The 19,645-nt window shown below is 38.5% G+C and overlaps 1 protein-coding gene across 8 annotated transcripts in view; it reads right to left on the bottom strand.

Moving 5' to 3' along the window:
• Positions 1-16,380, bottom strand: part of TJP1 (tight junction protein 1) — a 160,275-nt gene extending 143,895 nt beyond the window's left edge. For 7 of the 8 annotated variants that reach the window (XM_075100167.1, XM_075100163.1, XM_075100164.1 and 4 more), the window contains exons 1-2: positions 15,520-15,912; positions 6,357-6,489 (exon numbers count right to left, since the gene is read on the bottom strand). In XM_075100167.1, the coding sequence (XP_074956268.1) occupies positions 6,357-6,489; positions 15,520-15,686 (300 nt within the window). In that variant the 5' untranslated portion in view covers positions 15,687-15,912. Of the gene's footprint in view, positions 1-6,356; positions 6,490-15,519; positions 15,913-16,341 lie in introns of those variants that run through there. The other variant, XM_075100161.1, reaches the window with a different exon arrangement.
• Positions 16,381-19,645: the final 3,265 nt, after the last annotated feature.

The following is a 19,645-nucleotide window of genomic DNA, read 5'->3' on the forward strand; positions in this document are numbered from 1 at the left end:
TTTTTCTCTGTATTTAAAACTCTTAACTATATATGTTAAAACCAGTAATATGTTTTCTGCATTGTTTTCTATGTATTCAACCAATGAAATACAAAAGAAAGACGTATTTTCGTTAACTATAAAATGTTTTAATTTGTTAACAATTTTTTTTTAAAGCTTTTAAACTATCTTAGGTAAAACAAACTGGCCAAAACTGGCTTTACTATATAAGGTCAGTGTTGTGTTCATATATCCATCAATAGATTAAATTAATAATATTATAATAAATAAGTCACAGTATAACAAAAATATTGTGAAGCAAGTCTAAGCTACTATAGAGGATTTAATTCTCGGAAACAGCTGCGTAATAACCACACTTCTCTGAACAGTAACAAATTAAGGGCATTCACAAGACTCCAGATGTGCTAATGAATTCTTCCTTCCACATCTACAGAGATGATCAAAATACCTGCAGGACTTTTTACAGAGTGTCAGTGTTTTTATGCCTCTATCCTAAGAAATAAATCTGATATATATAATTTGTGTTATTACTCACTTATCATTTTACTAGCTTACAAACACACACTCAGTTTAAAATACTCAGCAGGAAAAATTAAGACAAACATAAGTATACAATCAGAACAATATTATTTATTAAAGAAAAAAAACCACAAAAACACCAACAAAAGAAAACAAAAAGGGGGAAAAACACTCACAACCCCAAACTACAGAATAATATCTACCACCTCAGAAGCCATTTATAAGATGAGTCAAAGGGAAGGTGAATTTGGGTAAGACTAAGTAAAATAGAAACTGCAATAAATCCATGCTTTTCAGTACAGACTAGATTGCCTTGCTCAGCAATATGCTCTTTGAACTAGTTAAGCAGTATAGTACAGTATCCTCTTCTGGTCACTAGATTTTATTTTCACTGGTGGGCATGTGATTAATCACAGCAACAATCACCCAATTTACTTGTAAGGACATTTCAAATGACAAATGGATTCTTCAGCCTGCCGTATACTTTAAAACCCTACCAAATAGATTGGGGAAGTGAAATAAGGATGTAATAACAAACATCCTGGAAGTTAATCACTGAAGCCTCTAAACAGTCTTGAAACTTTATTACAAACTATAAAGCAGGTGAAACTCCTAGTAACAACAGCCACAGAAAAATAAGGTACAAACAGTCACTCACAGCTGCTTTCAGAGCATTCTGGTGCACATGCACCTCCTTGCACATACAGCATGCTGGGCACACACTTATCTCCACAGAGCGCATTTGAGGTCAACCACTCCATCCTGCTAATGAGAGCAGGCAAGCACAGAGAGAGTCATACCCACTCAATGGCATACTACTTACCACAGTGAACAAGAAATTAGTGTTATAGGTGAAAATGTGCATCCCCTATCTAAAAAAAAAATATTAATACATTAGCTAGTTCTCACTTTCTGATTATCTCTTCCTTTGTTGCCTCTTCCATCTTGTCGTGCATTCCACAGTGCTTTATTCAGACCGCCTTTTGTACTGGGTCGTCTCTCTTTTCCCTTCTTTTGGAGGAGAACCTCCCACCCTACTGTGTTACTTTTGTTATTTTGCATGCTCACATCCACTGACCTCTATACAGTAGTACCCCATGATTCCAGCCAAATTCACTTCATTGTCAGTACATGGTGGGAAGAGGCAAAACAATGCATCTCAAAAAGGTAAGACTAGAAAGGAATGGAAGGGGGGGGGAGGGGGGAGGCTCAATTTCTATAACGTTTTGCAAAATTATTCCTTGGAAGTCCACACCCATGCAAGCAGAAGTACACTGGATGTTATCTACTTCACTATGATTGTAGGTTAACGGAAAACTTGCCATGTACATGTTTTTTGAGAGCAGGCTAGCACCACCTGCCTCCAGAAAATATGCAGAACTGGACTTATTAATATCATAAATAACTGCAGTGCTCTGATTTCTGAGGAGAGCAACTTCTTCCACAATGGCTGATTTTAGGAGGAAAGTGTTATGTCCATATTCCTTTAAACATATAGTCTTCAAGATGCTCATCTTAAGTTATTTCTGGAGTCCAATCAAAGAATCACAATACTAAAAATTAAAATGATATCTTAGACATTCCATCACTGTTGAAGTTCATAGACAAGCTCCTTATAAATGCTTTCAACAAAGCCTCCCTGCTGTCATTCCCACAAAACACCATCACTGTCTTGCAGGGAAAGAAGAGAACAATTTATTTGCATCTACGCATTGTAGGGGTGGTCAATGTTTGTAATGCTATGAGCCATCTGTCATATGGTCAGCAACCACAAGATCAGATCCCTTCATACACGCAGAGCTGTCATATAGACTCCCAAGGTAGTTTACACACAAATGAGAACAACTCCCCTACAGCCTTAGTGTTCTATCACGTAGAGCAGTCCCAGACTGTACCTGCATCCCAATGTGACCTTCAGAAGCCCTAGGCTGGTGCAGTACTTGAACAGCTTGAGAGCCGTATGCAGCTAAAGAATAAAAGTTAGGCACATCTTACCTATTGTTATAAATAGCTTATAAGGTCCTTGAGAATAAACACTTTGTGATTGCACAAAGCCTAGTACAACAAAATCCCTGTTGATGAATTGGATTCAGAAGTGCTACTGCTATACAGGGTGGCTTGTGCAAGCCAGAGTTTGTTTCAGTATAATAAACATTAAAATACAGAGGTAATGAACATTAGTACGATAAGCTCATTCTACAAGGTACTATGTGTTCCACATCTTTCTCTGAGGACTGATAATCCTATTCTTTCTCTTTTCTCCCAAGTTTTCTGCAGTGTGGAATGAGAGTTCTGCAATATCTCTGGTTTACCAATATCCAATTAAAAAAAAAAAAAAATCTGTATTTTTAAAATATGTGCCACTAAAGCTGAGTATTTCAAGGGCTAATATCTGGGGAAGCATAACATCAAGAATACTCCTTAAAGAACTAAAAGGCAATGAAACAGATTTTACTTAGTTTGTGGGAACAGGTCCTAATCTGACTAAATGGTAGCACTAATACATGGAGAGGATAACAAAAAGAAAAAGGATGAAAGTAGTTGAAGACTGATACACATTTTAAGGGAGCTGCTGTACTATCACCCTGTGGCTTAATATTATTTCACCACTTTATCTTCTCACATTCTATCTTAGCAAAAGAGTAACCAGAAGCATCACTATTACAAACCCCAGTATCACCCACTTACAATAGCAGAGGTACCACTAAGAAATAAAACTCAGATTTTGTCAGCAATCCTGCAGACCCCCAACATTTGTAATCAGGGAGAACTTATACTGCGTAAAAGGATGTTAATTATACTACAGCATGAGCCAGCTGTGAGATGGTAACACAGGTATGTAATGCACCAACCAGGAGTTGTGTGCTTTGACAGCCTTTCAAAATATGGAGGCTTGCAATAAGTCATTGCAGCAGCAGGCCATCCAGTTATGAGGTTTTATAGGCAAAGACCTCTCTAGCATTCTTAGGCACATCATCCACACTAAGAGCTCCAAGTATAACTAAAAGCCATTAATATCACAAACCAGATTTTATTAACTGTGGTAAACAAGAAACTTGGCAGCATCATGTCTCAGACAACCCTCAGAAGGCATCTGTGGTACTCCCTCCAAGTCACTATTTGGCCTCTGCTGAAATTTTCCACACACAGTAGGCTCTTCACTGGTTATCTCCTCCCTTGCAAAGAATAACCCCATTTTTTAATCAGCCTCCCAGCTTAAAGCAGTTCCTGCAACTTATCCCTTGACATAGCTGAAGTCACAGTGAAGTAGTAAATACAGTATTTTTGTGCACTGAATTTTTTGTATATGCATATTGCATGGCAATCCAGAACTTTCCCACTGGGGACACATCTCTTCATGCTTGGAGAAAAGAAGGTATAACTTATTTTTTATGTCTTTCTGCTGTTAGGATTTGTCCTCAGTAAGAATTTGCTTAGTGATAGGGAGCAAAAGGTTTACAAAAAAGATCAGTTGGGGATGCACATAGGCATTATTTTAAAATTAAATCCAGTAATATTCAGAATTATTAATGGATCTCAATCTCATTACATGATGAAGAAAACCAACGGTTTACTGGATGATCAATTTACTTTTCATGTTTTTTGTACATAAGATGGATACACTGCAGCATAACACAGTTGTAAAAAGAAAGCTTTGAAAAGCTCTTTCCCCTCATTGTATAAAGAATTTCTCACTTCTACTAAATCTTTTATTTTCATTTTCAGTTTTATTCTATCTGGCAGGCCTAAGCTTTCTTACTAGAAAAAGATCATTAACATGAAAAACATTCAGTCCTGAGAGCTCTCTGGAAAGATTTAGGCATACTAATTTCCTCAATTATTTCTTTAGACTTATTTTTAATCATAATTTTAAAACAATAAAAGTAACATTATTTAATACCAAGAAATATTTCAGTGTGACTCTAAATTACGTAGCAGCAAGAAAATCCACATTTATAACTTTGTGTGCTTAGCTATTTAAACTTGTATCATCTTTTAACATGACACCTCAGAATAAAAAGTGAGCTTCCTTGCCTGATCCTAATTATCAATACTTCGCTATTGATGTATGAATTTATACATATACATACTCTACACAATTGTATGCTACGGCTACAGACATGCCCCATTATTATCTGTCCCAAATATCTTTGCAAAGGCTCTACAGCGTGCAAGATATTCCTTTTACCTTTGGCTTTTTCTTTGAAGGCCCCAAGAGTAGAGATAGATTTAGATAAAACTCCTTAACAGGACCACACAGATGAAGCCCCATATAGCACAAGCTAAAATTATTGTTTCAGCAATCTCATTCCCTAGGGGAATTTTTAGCCTTCAGGACAGTAATGATTACACCGATTACCACTGCGGTGACAACAGTTTGCATAGACCTACCAAAACTAGTTTTAAATTAGGCAGTGCGAGTTACTGACAGGATAGAACTGAGCACAGGCTCACTGCACACATCTTACCCCAGCTATGGAACCCAACTTTGCAGTACCCGCACTGCTAGAAGTATCTGGACACCATGTGATACACTAAATCTCAAATCCTTGCTACTAATTTAATTACTTCCTTAATCAGCAAACAAGCTCTTTGTCCCAAAGATAGCACTACAAGACTTAGAAACAAAACAGTCCTGAGAAAAAAAATACTGCTTCTGCTGTTGGTATCATGTATAAAAACATCACACCGAATGATACAGTATACTCAAACCATTGTTTTGCTTTAGATAACGATGTTTCTCGAAATTGCATTTGAATATTTTAGTTACATTGTTTATATTTGCATGTAATGCCAGACAATATCTTCACATCGCTATTGACTTGTATGTTTCAAAGACAGCATGTTTCCTATCTCTTTCATCTTCATATTTGATAACCAATTTATAATTCAACATATTCTTTGACTTTTTTAGTATTTCAAAACTAAATTATATTAATTTATCAAAATACTATTTGTTTTGGCCAAATTCCTTGCTGTTAGGTGAGAGGTATATTTTCTAATTGTTTTCAGTAAAGAATTTTTGAAAACTTATTGTTTGACTAATTCTAAGATTTTGTAAATAGTATAAATAGCAGGAAATCTACCCTCCATGTTCCATACTCTTCCACAGTAACAATTTCTTTTCTTCCATTATTTCAAGCAAACAACTCCTCCTGAATAAAAAGTTGTGTAAAAAAAAATTCCAGCTAAATCTCTAAAGCACCACCTATACAAATTCTTTGAAACCATGATCACACTGAATTTTCTGAAAATGTAAGACAAATATATCTACACCCAAACCAAAGAGAAGAAAATCAGTACATATCAGTACCACTTAATTGTAGTAAGATGTCATCTGTGATATTAGCTTTTAAGTGTTATAAGCTCACACATCTTTAGGAACATCTGTTTCTTTTTTCTAGTATACTGGTCGTATTATAGCCATATATAACTAAAATAGTTTTGTGGGTTTTGTAAAAAATAATCTGTTTTGCTTTAAATGCAACTTCTAAAATCTAAATATAAAACTAGAATTTGAAAACATATTTCATTTTTCATATTTACTCCATTTCCAGTTCATTTCTACATCTTATGCAGGTGGCAATATTAAAATCTGACATCAAAATTTATGTCTAATGGTTGCTGAAGAAAACCATAGTTATGCATTACTGATTATGCAAGCAACATCACTGTTCTTAACATTTGGCAGTGTAGAACTGCAATTACAACATCATTAAGTACAATACCTTTTCTAATTCTGACAAGGAGATAAACCCAGTGCAAGAGGGAGAACTGCTTTATTAGCAAGATCCTCCTAACTTTATATAGGATAACTGTAAATATATGGTACTTACAGTGAATTCACAGAAATCAATGCTATCCAGACTTTTGCTTCTGTGTATTCTCCCTTTTATTCTTCTTAAAGACGGCTTTCCCTGACTTACACTACAGGTAGCACCATTGGGGTTTTCAGAAGATGGAGTTACCCTGCCAAACAAAGACAGCCACATATCAGAGAAAAAAAATATGTTTTTATTGAATACATTTCCTTAAAGTAAAAAATGTACAAAGGAAAAAACAATGCCGTGCTACACAAAGGAATGCCATTCCAAGTTTTAGTTTTCAATCGTTAAGTGGCAAAATAACACCACAAGTGTCTGTGGAAATCTAGCTCCCATCAAGTCCACCACTTCTTGCAGATTTAGTCAAAACCATATCATAGTCATAATTTTTGTACAGAAGTGAGAAGTTTCAGAAAAAGGACAGATTACAGAAAAATATATCTAACTTCTGAAAAGTTAAAAGGAATATTTTTCTCTATTAATTCAGTGAGAAACTGAGTCCTGTGATATATGTTGATGGCTGTCAGTTAAATCAGCAGGAGCCTGGCAGCATTTGGCTTTTGAACTTTTCCAGTCAGAGTGCTAACCGTACTTCAGCTATCCTGACCATGAATAACTGTGAACAATAATGAAATTAATAGGATCTATTCTAGGAGTAACATACTAAGGAACTACACTTTATAAGGTCTTTCATCACATTGTCATCTACAGAGTCCTAAGGGGAGTCCATAACTAAAATACTTCGAGTACGCAATCCATATTTCAAGGAGCTTGTTTGAAGTTGTTAATGAGTAGAAGTAAGCGGGGTTAACCATTAACCAAATGTATTAAGGTTTGTAAGGTCAATATTTTAAATGCAAAATAGTCTTTAGTCAGTCTGGCACCACATTAGAAAAAGGAAAACTGCATTTCAGCAAATATGCTCACCAAGAATCACCTAAAAATGCAGAATTCTTAACGTGCAGATTTACAAGATTTACACCTGTTTCATGTAATTTCTCACCTGCAGCCATAAGAAACTTCAAAAACTAGCTTAAATGAGAAACAATGTGCATCTTTTTTGCACTTCCCAAGACTTTGGACAGTTCAGTGTTTTCCTCTGTAACCATTAAGATCCCTCTAATGAAAAACCTTTAAGTACATGTTCTAGGTTCTTCTACTTAGAATTAATGGCTTTGGTATGTACATAAATTTAAAAAAAAAAAAAAAAAAAGAAAAGAAAAAGAAAGGTGGAGATGTCTTACACATATGCTGATATCACCAAAAAAGGCCATTGCATAGAGTGGGCCACATAAACACTTGAAATACAAAATTGAAAGTACAAAACACAGTAACCACAGGCTGAATACACTTTTTCATCAGTGAGACTCCTAGGTCTACACGACCTCATAATCAGGATTAAAGGTCAAAATGCATGTTTGTAGGATGCTAGGGAAAAAAAAGCTGCAATAACTAAACTTGAAAAACAGTTCTTTTCAAATCTCTTATTCAATTTATAAAGATAAAGCCCTTCTCTTTTTTTTGTTGATTTACTGTCATTACCAAATGAGTATTTCCTTTTCAGATGCCTGAATTTGTTGGTTTTTACACAGGCAGACATACACACTCATAAAACAGCTTGGTGTATTTCTCTTGATAATATAGTAATTTGTTTTAGATTTTTTCCCCTTGAGTTAATTTACTGCCAACTTTTAACTGCAAAGATAAATAAAATCTCCACTGAAAACAATTATAATTGCATCATACACTTCCCGCTGAAACTGCACGAGATTTTTTTTTTGTATAATTATATGTGGATTAAAGTCTGAGAAACATGTCCAGCTACTGCATTTAACATATTTGTTCACAGAACAGAAACTGCAAAAACACCACAGATGCCCTGCTAAAATGGCTTAAAGAATTACCAAGACAAATGTCCAAAGAAAGACAATTGCTCAGTCTCAACTCTTTTTCCACAGACAGGGAGTGACATTTATGGTGACAGTGCATTTCTGTGATATGAATGCATCTTCTGTTACCAAGCTCTCCAAACACCTCTGATAAATTAATCCAAATGTGCGTAACCAAGTGTATTCTGAATCCAAGTCAAATGCAGCCATTGGAGCCCGAGAGATCCACTGTTTCAGTACAGTTAGAGGTCTGTATTTATTCTCTGTCCAGAAAATCTTTGAGGGCTGCCTAGTTCATTACTTATCACTTGGGTCAATAAATCTTCACTTGCACCTGTGGCAAATTAACAGCTTAGTATGTTAGACTACTTCCTTATATTTTATACAAAAATTTTTAAACAGCTGTAAGCTGCACTGAGTTTTTTTAATTTTAAACTTCATTGCAAACCACTTACTCCAGGGCCTTACCTTTAAAGGTGAATTTCTTTAAGTTTTTTAATGTTTTCTGATACTGAGAAGCCTTTGTAAGAAAATAAAGTAAAATAAGAAAAACCTTATGTGAAAGAAAAATAAAAATAATGGGCTAATCAAAGTTACGTAGTTTTAAAAAACTAAACTAATGATAAGTTTTGAAGGCCCTTGCACTTAGAGGCTCCACTCTTTAAAGCCACTTAAAAAAATGAACTTGCTGCCTCTGGAATCCATCCATTATTTTCATTCCAGTGGAGAATAAATTATGGCTATTACCTGTTAGCTTCTGAGATTCAGAAAAATGCTTTTAAAATTTAACTTTCATTTAAGCTTTCAAAATATAATTTTAGAGGAAGAAATACTACAATTGAAAGATTCCCTTCAATCCTTTATAAAATCGTTAATTTCCAGGTGCCTCTACAAGAAAATAAAGTATTATTTAAACAACCAAAGAAAAAACCAATCAATATCGTTACTGGGAATCTGCAAGCTTTGCACCGTATTGTGCACCAAAGGAAGGATACAAAGGCAAGATATTCACACTGACAGAATCATGGGGTTTTGACTCTATGATTGATGAGGAAACTTTAGGACAAGTGCAAAGAAATTAAATATCAGCTTCTCCAGTGCCTCTACTACTCCTACAGTTTTAGCAAAGAGAAGCAATAACAGACCTGAGGCAGACGTGGATCTATTTCACCCCATCTTCTCAGAACGCTGGATGCAGTAACGAAACTCAAGAATCCACTTCCAGTAACACTCATGCACTACTGCAACAGTAACTCTTTCAAGAACTAGAAATTTCCACAAGGAATACAACTCAAAAGTTAAGGCTATAAAGTTGCAAGATAAGCACTTGTGTCAGCTTCAGTGAGTCCAAATTCATGAGGCAAGGTCTGAAGTGTTTGAGTTTGACTTGAAACTAAATTATTCAAGAATCTGAATAACAGTGTTTTAAAATCCTTCTCACTTTTAAATCTTGCTTTGTGCTCTCAAAGTGTTCATTCAGAGGAACAGTTTATTCTTTTAAAATGAATACTGAAACTATAATGCAATATTTATGGTTCTAGCATCTGAGCCCTAGGTTTTAAAAATATTTTTTAAAAGTATTCATTAAATTTACTACATCTTTTATTTGTATTGCTTAATTAATAGAAAATTAATAAGTGAATTGCTAAGTCACTGGCTGTAGTACAAGCATCAGGGGGATAGAGGAATTATCACAGGTTAAAGAAGAAAGATTAGTAAGAGCCCTTTCAAAATGTCTGCAGCTCAGCAACTACTTCAAGGCAAGTACTCTTGAATCAAAGCCTAAGAATGATATGTTCAAGGCAGTCTAGAGGTTTAAAAAGGAGAGTGTAGCATCAAGATCTTTGATGGAAGTGAACAATTCAGGATGCCTTATTTGAAATATGCTGTTTCTGTTCAAAGAATGTGTTTAATATTCTGGAAACATAACACCTTTCTAATGGAGCTTATCACGGGAAGCCTAAATTGAGGCACCCCAATTCATTAACTTTTGGAAATTTTAGTGAAGTAAATTTGGGCCATTTTGAAAATCCCACCTGGAGCCTGAGGCCCTCGTCGGTCTTATATTATCCACAGTTCTTACAACAGTTCCATTGACCTTGACTGGTTTCCGACCATATATCACATTACACAACCATGACTCTAAATTATTTCTCTAGTTTGTAAAATAAGCAAAAACCTTAAAACTTTCAGCATCTGTGTTCCACCACGCTAGCCTAACAAAATGCTATGCAACAGTGACTTCAAGGTGCAGTGGCACATCAAAGACTTAATACACTTCATAACATCATTAGATGGAATGTATATTGCATAATATTTTTATTAACAAAAACCTGTATTTATAGTCTGCTTGAACATAATTACTATTTATAACAACCTTCAATATTACCTAACATGTTTTTTGTAGTTAAATTTTGTCTGAAATGGCTGTCATGTTATTTGCTAGACAGACCACTTGGATTGAACACTGTTTAAAAACTTTTAAAAATACCTTCTTGTTTAGTGATTAGAATTCTGAAAAATTTTATAAAAGGCAATATCAGAATATTTAAAAAACAAGTCTTGCAATGACATATTTTCTGTGTTTGTTTTCCAAGTATAGTATTAATGCTAGGGTTAATGCAGAGAGGACAAGTTTTTGACCACTGTTAGCCTCGACAAGAGTTATAATGGTGACATAATTATTACACGTTTCATATACTGCAGGTTGTCTGCCTGTCTTATAAAAAAACCATTTAGGTACTTCTAGCAAGTTATTATTATAAATAGTTCCACAACATTTAAGTTAAACATCTTCAAAACTTCTGCCTCTAGTAGTTACACAGATCTCAGCTGAGGGATGTATAAAATTTCCATAATTATATGTCCTCCCATTAGAAGACAGAAAGTGAGGATGTCAGCTGGGCTTAGCTGAATGTGATCAGTATGCATTCTGGCTCAAACATAAGGGTGGAAAAGCTGAAACTTACTCCCACAGATCAGATTGGAAGACCTAACAGTCATAGTTGCTCAATATTAATATTTGTTTGGAAAAAAAAAAGGTAAATTTGAAACAATGACTAGTGACACTGAACAGTCAACTGCTTATGTTAAATTCTTGTGCACCTCTGCAAATATATTCAGTTCTAAGCACAGTACCCTGCCTTCACCAGAAAAAAAAAAGTATTAATTAATTTGCAACATTATCCTGTTGTAAGGATTTATTAAACTGAAATTGTTATCCTCATTTCAAAAAAATATTAACAGCAATCAAGATGGAAAACATCTATTCTGGTGATCTGTAGTTTTCCACATAGTTCTGTAAAGCTACCCAAAAGGTTCAGTCTTTGATGCTTTCTTTCTCCTACACTAGTGACATTTTCCATTATTTGATTATTCTAAATATGACTGTACTTAGAACAAAAAAATTGGCACTTCTTTCCCTAGGGATTGTCCTCATGATAAAACAGGCATCCTTCATTATAAGCCTGGACTTCAACATCCAAGCCCCAACCTAGAGACAAAGAATCAGAGTCAACAAAGCTTTTAGGCTGGTGCTTAACTCCAGACTTGCTGGTCACTCCTCACTAATTTCAAGTAAGTTTACTCCTATGCTTTAAAATAAATGTGCCTGTGCAATATCTTAGAGGAAGAACCTAACATTTAACATCAAGGCTTCTATAGCACACATTCTTTTAACAGTAGCACCAAACAAGGGAATTGGATCCTGTCAAAATGCAAATTCTGTAGTGCATTGCATCTGCATTCTTTTCTGTAACCTAGATTGCCTCAGGCAACTACCAATCATTCTTAAAAGATGCAGGAAATGTAAATATGGAATAGTCTCAGCCATTTCCATAATATTCTTCACTCTGAAAACATCACTAATAAGACATGAAATAAAATAAGACATGAAATAAGACATGAAATAAGATGAAAACATCACTAATAAGACTTTTTGTCTTATTTCATGACTCTGTGCTCCCTTACACCAAGGGGAGCATAGGGGAAGTAAACCAAAGCAGAGACAAATGCTGTAAGAAACAGAAGTGAATATTAGTGAGAAGAATTATTAGAGCTGCTAGACCATGCTGTTCCTTTTTGTTTCATTGGTTTTGGTTTTGCTTGCTCCTACTCCTTGCAGCAGAGAAACATAATATTCAGTGTGAAAGGGAATTATGGCCTACTTGTGTAGTTTGCCTTAATTATGTGATTTAGCATTGACCTATTGTAAAAGCATTGAGGTTGCACATATTGGGATGTCAGTAAAAAAATAAAAAGAGTCAGTTTACTCTTTTAAGGTGCCCCCAGGTCAGTAGTTAGTTCTTCTTGAGCACTTAACAAATGTGAGTCCCTGCTGCGCTCTACCTGTACTAGCAGCATTACAGCAGAGGGTTTTGTATCCAAATACTGTTCCCCCAGCAAGATGATAAAAACGTCCTACTCATCTTATTTAGGTTTCTACACATTAGATTACAATGCCACACAAACATAGGAAAGGGTCTGAATCAGCAGTTCAGGCCTCCAGCAGCTTCCTCCACCACCAGGTCCAAAACTCTCCTGCCCCAAGTCAACCTCATCATAAAATGATCAAGCTCCCCATTAAACACAAGTTTCTGGCTCCAGCACTTCCCACTGCAAGCCCATGGCATAGCTTCCTTCTGTTTGTTTAGTTGTGTGTTTTATTCCCAGCTACTTTATACCAATTTATTCTTAATCCATCATGAGACTTTGGTGTCCATCTTCTTTGTTTTCATTTGTAGCCCTACTTTCATGCATCTCAGCATAGGACTTACATTGCAGGGGGCAGAGAAAATTGGAGTGACAGATGCTCTATAAAGAAATAAAACATTGCTGTTACCTTTTTCATTTTCTTTCTGGAGGATTCAGGTGGATTATCTCTACCAACAAAAGTATGGGTATTTTAACCCTTTTTTATTTAATTACATCTTTGCTTCCACTTACAATACATATTAACACATCAAAGAATTTATAAATCTTATCGGTTAAGCAGAATGTTGGAAGTTTTCAAAAGTAATAAAAATAGATTAAAAAGCAAACTCTGATTATAGACTGACTTGATTTATACATTTTCTTTAGGTATTTTTGAGATTTCCAGCAATACAGTACTGGAATACACCTTTGTTTTACATGTTGGAAATATATACTAATATTACAATGATTTTAGTAACAGCAACATACTTGGTCTAATAATGCATTAGGAAAATCTGAATATTTGATACAGGCTATGCACAGGTAAGAAAAATTAACATGACAAAGTATCCTTAAGCATTTCTCTGAATGCATCAGAAAATAGTATTTCACCCACGAGCATAAATTCAATCCATACAGATAACACCTAATGCTATTAAAATTCTCAAAGGAAATGTGACTACATAATCGCATGCCGCCTATTAATAAGAATATCCCAGAGACATGCTTTCAAATGCTCAAGTAATTCATATATCTCTCTAAAAAAAATTCTTAACACTCTTAGACAACTAAATCTTCACACAGCATTGCATCACAGCAACATGATGTCAAGTTACATGCTTATAGTATGTATTAGTGGGGATCAACTATATTGGTTTGCTGTACCTCAAAAAGCACAGAATCCCACCATGAAACTAATCAATACAGAGCTGATCTAACTCCAACTAAAGACAAGAAGTAGGGGTTGAATCGGGTCCTTTCCAACTTGAAGTACACAAATACAGATAGCTTCACTGTAACATGCCAGCAAAGAAAACATTTCCAAGGAGAGGAAGGAAATACGAAATAGAACAACAGTTATCGTTATATTATGCATAATTAAACTTCTTAAAAGAAGAAACACACCAATACATACACTGCTGCACACAAACAGGAGTAACATTTGGGAAGAAAAAATAGGTATGGTACACTTTATGTAACTTACATAATCAAAATCAAACCACCAAATACTCTGTAAAAACCCTTTGATTTTTTACATTATACTTAGGATGAATAAATTTGTCAAATTTTCTTCTTATCTGCAAGGAATAGCAAGATTTGGAATCCATGACAGAAAGCTTACTAGTTCCACATTATGTTTCTTCAAGTGATGTGTTTCCCTGACACTGTCTACGCTAGCTGACAGTGTGGGGGGAAAAAAAAGAAAGTAGTATAAACACCCACACATTTTACAACTCATGTAAGGCCCATTTTTGTTACAAATGCTGACATGAAAATATTTCTATTTGTGACCTACCTATTCTTAAATAAAATGACCTATCATGCCTTCTGTGACACTTTCCTTCACTAGGAACACGTAAGTACAGTGAAAGAAAACCATATGACCATTACCACCTAAATATCACTCTTGGTCTTTTATAGATAAGTAATTCTCAGCGTACAAATTTGTTCTTGATATTTTCCTCCCAGAAAATCTGACTTCACAAGTTTACAGGTTTTCTCCTTACAATTTCTCCTGATGATGACATACATCCCACCACTTCAGTCAAGCTAACATTGGGCTCTTGCAAGTCCATGAGTGACTGGGTATTGCAGTGCCAGATGCCCTACTCACCCACATTACACCATTATACTTTAATACATTTTTCATAACATAGTGTTGACTCATCCAGAAAAATCAGTTCAACACACAAACAGCAAGCACAAAAACAGTGGAAATAAGTCAGGGGAAAAGCAGGCTTTACATAAAAATGAACACATATGAACAGTACTACAACCTCTGTCACTCGCTAACCTATTAGACTTGTATCTCCCTTTCCCCGTTTTTAAATACACCTGTCAGCAGAAGCAGGGGCTGGGAAATCCAGACCCCAGCTTTCTTTACAGAATGCGCTACAGTCGGAGGCTACACTTGGGTGTCACGCAAGCGGCGGAACCCCGCCTGAGCTGCTCCGGTGCCCCTCGGCACGCCATGGCCGTGCTCCAATAGCGGGTCCCCCGGAACACGTACGGCAGGACCCGCAAGTCACCAGGAGCGGGAACCACGCTTCCAGCCGCGGAAAGCGCCGCGCCGGGTGTCCCCGGCGGGCCCAAGGGCGGGCGCGCGGGCAGCTCATCCAGCACCGCCGCCGCCTCCCGGCGTTTTCCACACGACTGGTGGTGAATTCGCCGGGAACTTTCTGCCCCGGAGACGTCCGCCAGGAGCCGCAGGCCCGCTCTCGCCCGGCGCCCCTGCCACGGCCGTCACGTCTGAGGGGAATCCCCTGCCGCCCGGCCCGCCCGTCCCACCGCGGTCCGCGCTCGGCCAGGCGCAGCGCCCCGCGCCCGGCCCGCCCCGGCCCGCAGTGCCGCCGGCCCGGTTTGTGCCTACTCACCACAGCTTCCTCTTTAAGGGCATCAGACTGCCCCTGTTGGAGGCGGTCACCCCTATGGCCATCTGCAAGACAGTCAGGTATTTCTGATACTTCATTTTGCCGTCGCCCCCCCTGTCCCTGCCTCGTTCCCGCCGCCGCCACCGACAGAGTCTCTCCAGCCGCTGCATGCAATCATCAAATTTTTATTTCCAGGCATCTGCCGTCCCTGCGTCGCGCTTCTTCCCCTCCTCCTCCTCCTCCTGCCGCGCTCCCTCTCTCTCTGCCCCCCCGGCTCACACTCTCCTCCTCCCCCTGCCGCACTCCCTCTATCTCTGCCCCCAGCTGACGCTGTCGTCCTCCGCCTCCCGCCGCGCTCCCGCTATCCCTGCTCCAGCTGACGCTCTCCTCCGCCTCCCGCCGCGCTCCCGCGCTCTACCCTCCCCCGGGCCCGCACTCCTCTCCTCCTCCTCCCGCTGTCGCACTCCCTTTCTCTCTGCCCCCCGCACCTCCCCGTTCTTCCCCCCGACTCGATGACGCGCCCTTCCTCGCCCCCACCGCGCTCCCATCCTGCTGCAGGGCTCCCCCGCCTCCGCGCCCTGCCGCGCTCCCCGCACCTGACTGGGCCACTCGCCCCCGTATTGTCTCTGCCTCACCTGGGCTGATTCCTGGCGACCGCCTCCTCCCCTCGCTAGGCCCTCAGTGAGGCTGGGGCCTTTCCCCCTGTCCCCTCGTCCCACAGGCTGGGCCGAGCCGCCCCTCCCCTTCCCCCCTGGGCAAGCGGGTCTTCCTCGCCATCTCTGCCCGTTACCGGGGCGCTCCGGGCCCCCTCCCCTCCCCAGTTACCTGAGGTATCCCGCCCCCGCCCATGTAGCGCAGCTGCTGCTCTGCCCGCCCGCCATCAGAGGGGCGCCATGCCGCAAACCCGGCTGTCGCGTAGCGGTGCCCTCTCCCCGCCACCTCGCCTCTAATCCCATTAGCGCCTAGAATAGCCCCATGTTATTTTAATAATCTCTTTCCCCATCCTCCTATTTAACAACGTCGGTTGCGGGCTAGCGGTAACCGAGCTGCGGAGGCGAACGCCTCACCACCTGACAGGGCGGCCGTGTGGAGGCGGTGAGGGTGAAGGTGAGTGGGAAGAGCAGCAGTAGGGTGGGGGTGAGGATGAAAGGGAAGGCGAAAGTAAGGGTGAGGCGAGAGCGAGTTGGGGATGAAGGCGAGTTAGCGTGCGGGCGAGCCCCAGGATGGCGCTGTAGCGCGAGCAGCGCTTCCCGCCAAGCCTCCGTCAGGAGGGGCGGTACGAGAGGGCTGGAGAGCAACTCCCGCCGCGGCGGTCCCCCTGCACGGCCCCGAGAGTCGCCTCTAAAAAGCCTAGTGAGGTCTCAGGGAAGACAAGACAGCCTCCCCCCTTTTGTTTTCATCTGATGAATGCAACTAGAGTGTGTTTGAAAATTAACTCAAACTAAAAGTATTAAACGTTTTCAGAGGGTGCCCACCTTCTGGATGCTTTAGCAAAAATAGCTGAACACACCTGTGTTAGTGGCCTTAGGTATGACACAATTATTATTACAACGTTAATCTGTTTTGTGCCTTCCTGCTCAAGCTCCACACTAAGAGCAGCAGAAGACCGTGGCATTTGACAAGTGCTTTTGGAATTAATTCTAAAACAGTGTGCAATAATATCAGAAACACTCCTCAACAGAAATATCCCTGAAGTGAAGGGTAGCGCTTAGCAGACACGTTGATCAATAGTGGTGGGAAATACTTCAGCTAGAGATATCCTGTTTAAGTGTGTAGATATTTTGCAGAATGCAGATATGAACAAATCCATACTGAACTGACAACTTTTCATTAAGATGCTGTAATGTAAATAGAATGAATTGTAATACCCAGAGCTGAGGTCCTAAGGTGGCACTATCAGCTAGGAAAGATATTGTGAGCAGGATGGTCGCTTTATGTCTCAGAGATGAGCATTTCAGTGATTATTTTTCTTCTTTTTTTTTATATGTAGTATATACCGCAAGACTGTAGTAGGCTACATTCTACATAGGCCTGTTCATTATACAGGAAGGAGAAAAGTTAAATATATTACTTATTAATTAGAAACATAGTAGTTGTATTACTGTAGTTAATGAGATGGATGGCTCTTCATTTTCAGCCAAGAAATCTGAGATGTATACAAATGCCCTGAAATTCTTTGTCACAAATTATTTAAAATTCAAATGCCAACTCAATGCCCAGCATCAGCCTGCACACCTACAGCTCTCAAGATCTGTTAATGGATTCTTTGCCTTTGGAGAAACCAAGCATTAAAAGCAATGAGGAATGGTTAACTTAAAATGATTAGGAAGGTTGAGGAGGAGGAGGAATTAATTTTTGTGCTTAAGCAATGCTAGCAGTATACAACTGCAAAGTCTATATCTTCTAATCAGTTTGAAAACCTGTAGAGATCTTACTTTGCCATAAAAACAACATATTGCTTTCTCCTGTGTATCTAGTTCTCATTAGCCGACTGAAAACACACTTGTTGCCCACACAAGTTATGAGAGAGTAAGTGTGGGCTGGATTTTATTCTCGCCATCATCAGTACAATGGTAGCTACATTGTAATTGAAATACTCATTTACAGTTGTGCAATCCTATTACAAAAATAATTTACACTTTGAAATGGTAGGAAATGCTGACTAAAGGAATGATGAGACTATTAGTTTGAATGTCACATTTGAATGTTACACCTGTCAGTTAGAACAACATGTATTTTTCTATCTCATACAGAAAGTCTTGAAAGAAAAATCTAGTCTTAATCTGGTTGTAGTGGTAGAAATTTCACAGATAAAACAATCTAAAGATACAAGCGAAACAGTTCATTTGAAAGCTGGTAAACCTGGAAGAAGCCAGTAAGTTTTCAGAGTTCTTTACAGGACTCTATTAGTAAGTCCCAAAACATTACTTTTCATTTTTACAGTAGCAGGTTTGGGACATAAATTTATTTTAAGTATCTATATACAAAAGAGTTAAGAAATGCACCAACACTACCTTGCATAAAGACTTACAATGGAGTGTGCCTATAATTTCAAGCCTTTATTCAACTTCTTCAGAAGTCTGTGATGTGATTCCTATTCTTAATTCAATAGAAATTCCTAAATCTACTTAAGTTTGCAAAATAATTACAGTTATTCCACATATAGCTTTATAGTTTTCAATTATTATACTCTATCAATCTGGTACTAACAAATTAACTTGTTTTGTTCATTTTATATGTCATCTTCCATAGTGCTTGATGTGTATTACAAAGGCGAAAAATGGGTATTAATGAAGAAATTTTATCCTTCAATTTTAATTGGCATCATTTCTGTTTCTCTCATACCTGTTCCTCCTTAGTGCTGCTCCATTACATATGGCCTTTCAGAACATGTTACTTTAAGCACCTATGTTTTATATAGCTGAAAGAGTAAAAAGATCCTGTCTTTCCTGCCTTTCAGGTGAACAGCCTACTTTTAACAGAGGTCAATCAGCAGTTTCCAGATTAGGGTAAGCACCCAGACATTTGCTGTTAGCTCTGAGGCCTGTGTGGACCCCTTAGCCAAGCTAAGTCTAAAATTTATACAGTAGATATCCCTGCAAGAGAGGCAGTCTGATCATATTTGCTGTTCTCAATACAAACTTATTCTGTCTGACAAGATACGCTCTCCTTCGCTACAGAAAGCTGCTCATTTTCTTTTTTTTTAACCTAGCATGCATTGTAAAACCAACTTAATTCCTGTTAGATTACTTCAGGTTAATATAGTTATTTCATGTGGTGGAGTGAATGTCAGTACAAAACAAAACTGAGCCATACTAACTTCTTAATTTTATTTGCTTAGGTAATTTAACTGCAGACTTTACCTCAGAACAAACTCTATAATCCATCTATTGCTTACAGTCCCTGATGCCCTTGCCTCTTCTGAGGCCTGCCCTCACAATGACCTACCAAGGCACTTATTGGCTCAGAAGAGCAGACTGCTCTTTCAAGCAGTTACATGTTACAATATTACCTATGACTGCTGAACTTGAATGGATTTGTGGTTGGCACAAACTCCACTCATAATAGTATGTTTATGCTAGGACAGTGATGCATCTAGAAGATAGATGGATGGACCCTAAGATGGTGT

The sequence above is a fragment of the Phalacrocorax aristotelis genome, chromosome 7, assembly GCF_949628215.1.
Source record: "Phalacrocorax aristotelis chromosome 7, bGulAri2.1, whole genome shotgun sequence".
In the NCBI taxonomy this organism is placed as follows: domain Eukaryota; kingdom Metazoa; phylum Chordata; class Aves; order Suliformes; family Phalacrocoracidae; genus Phalacrocorax; species Phalacrocorax aristotelis.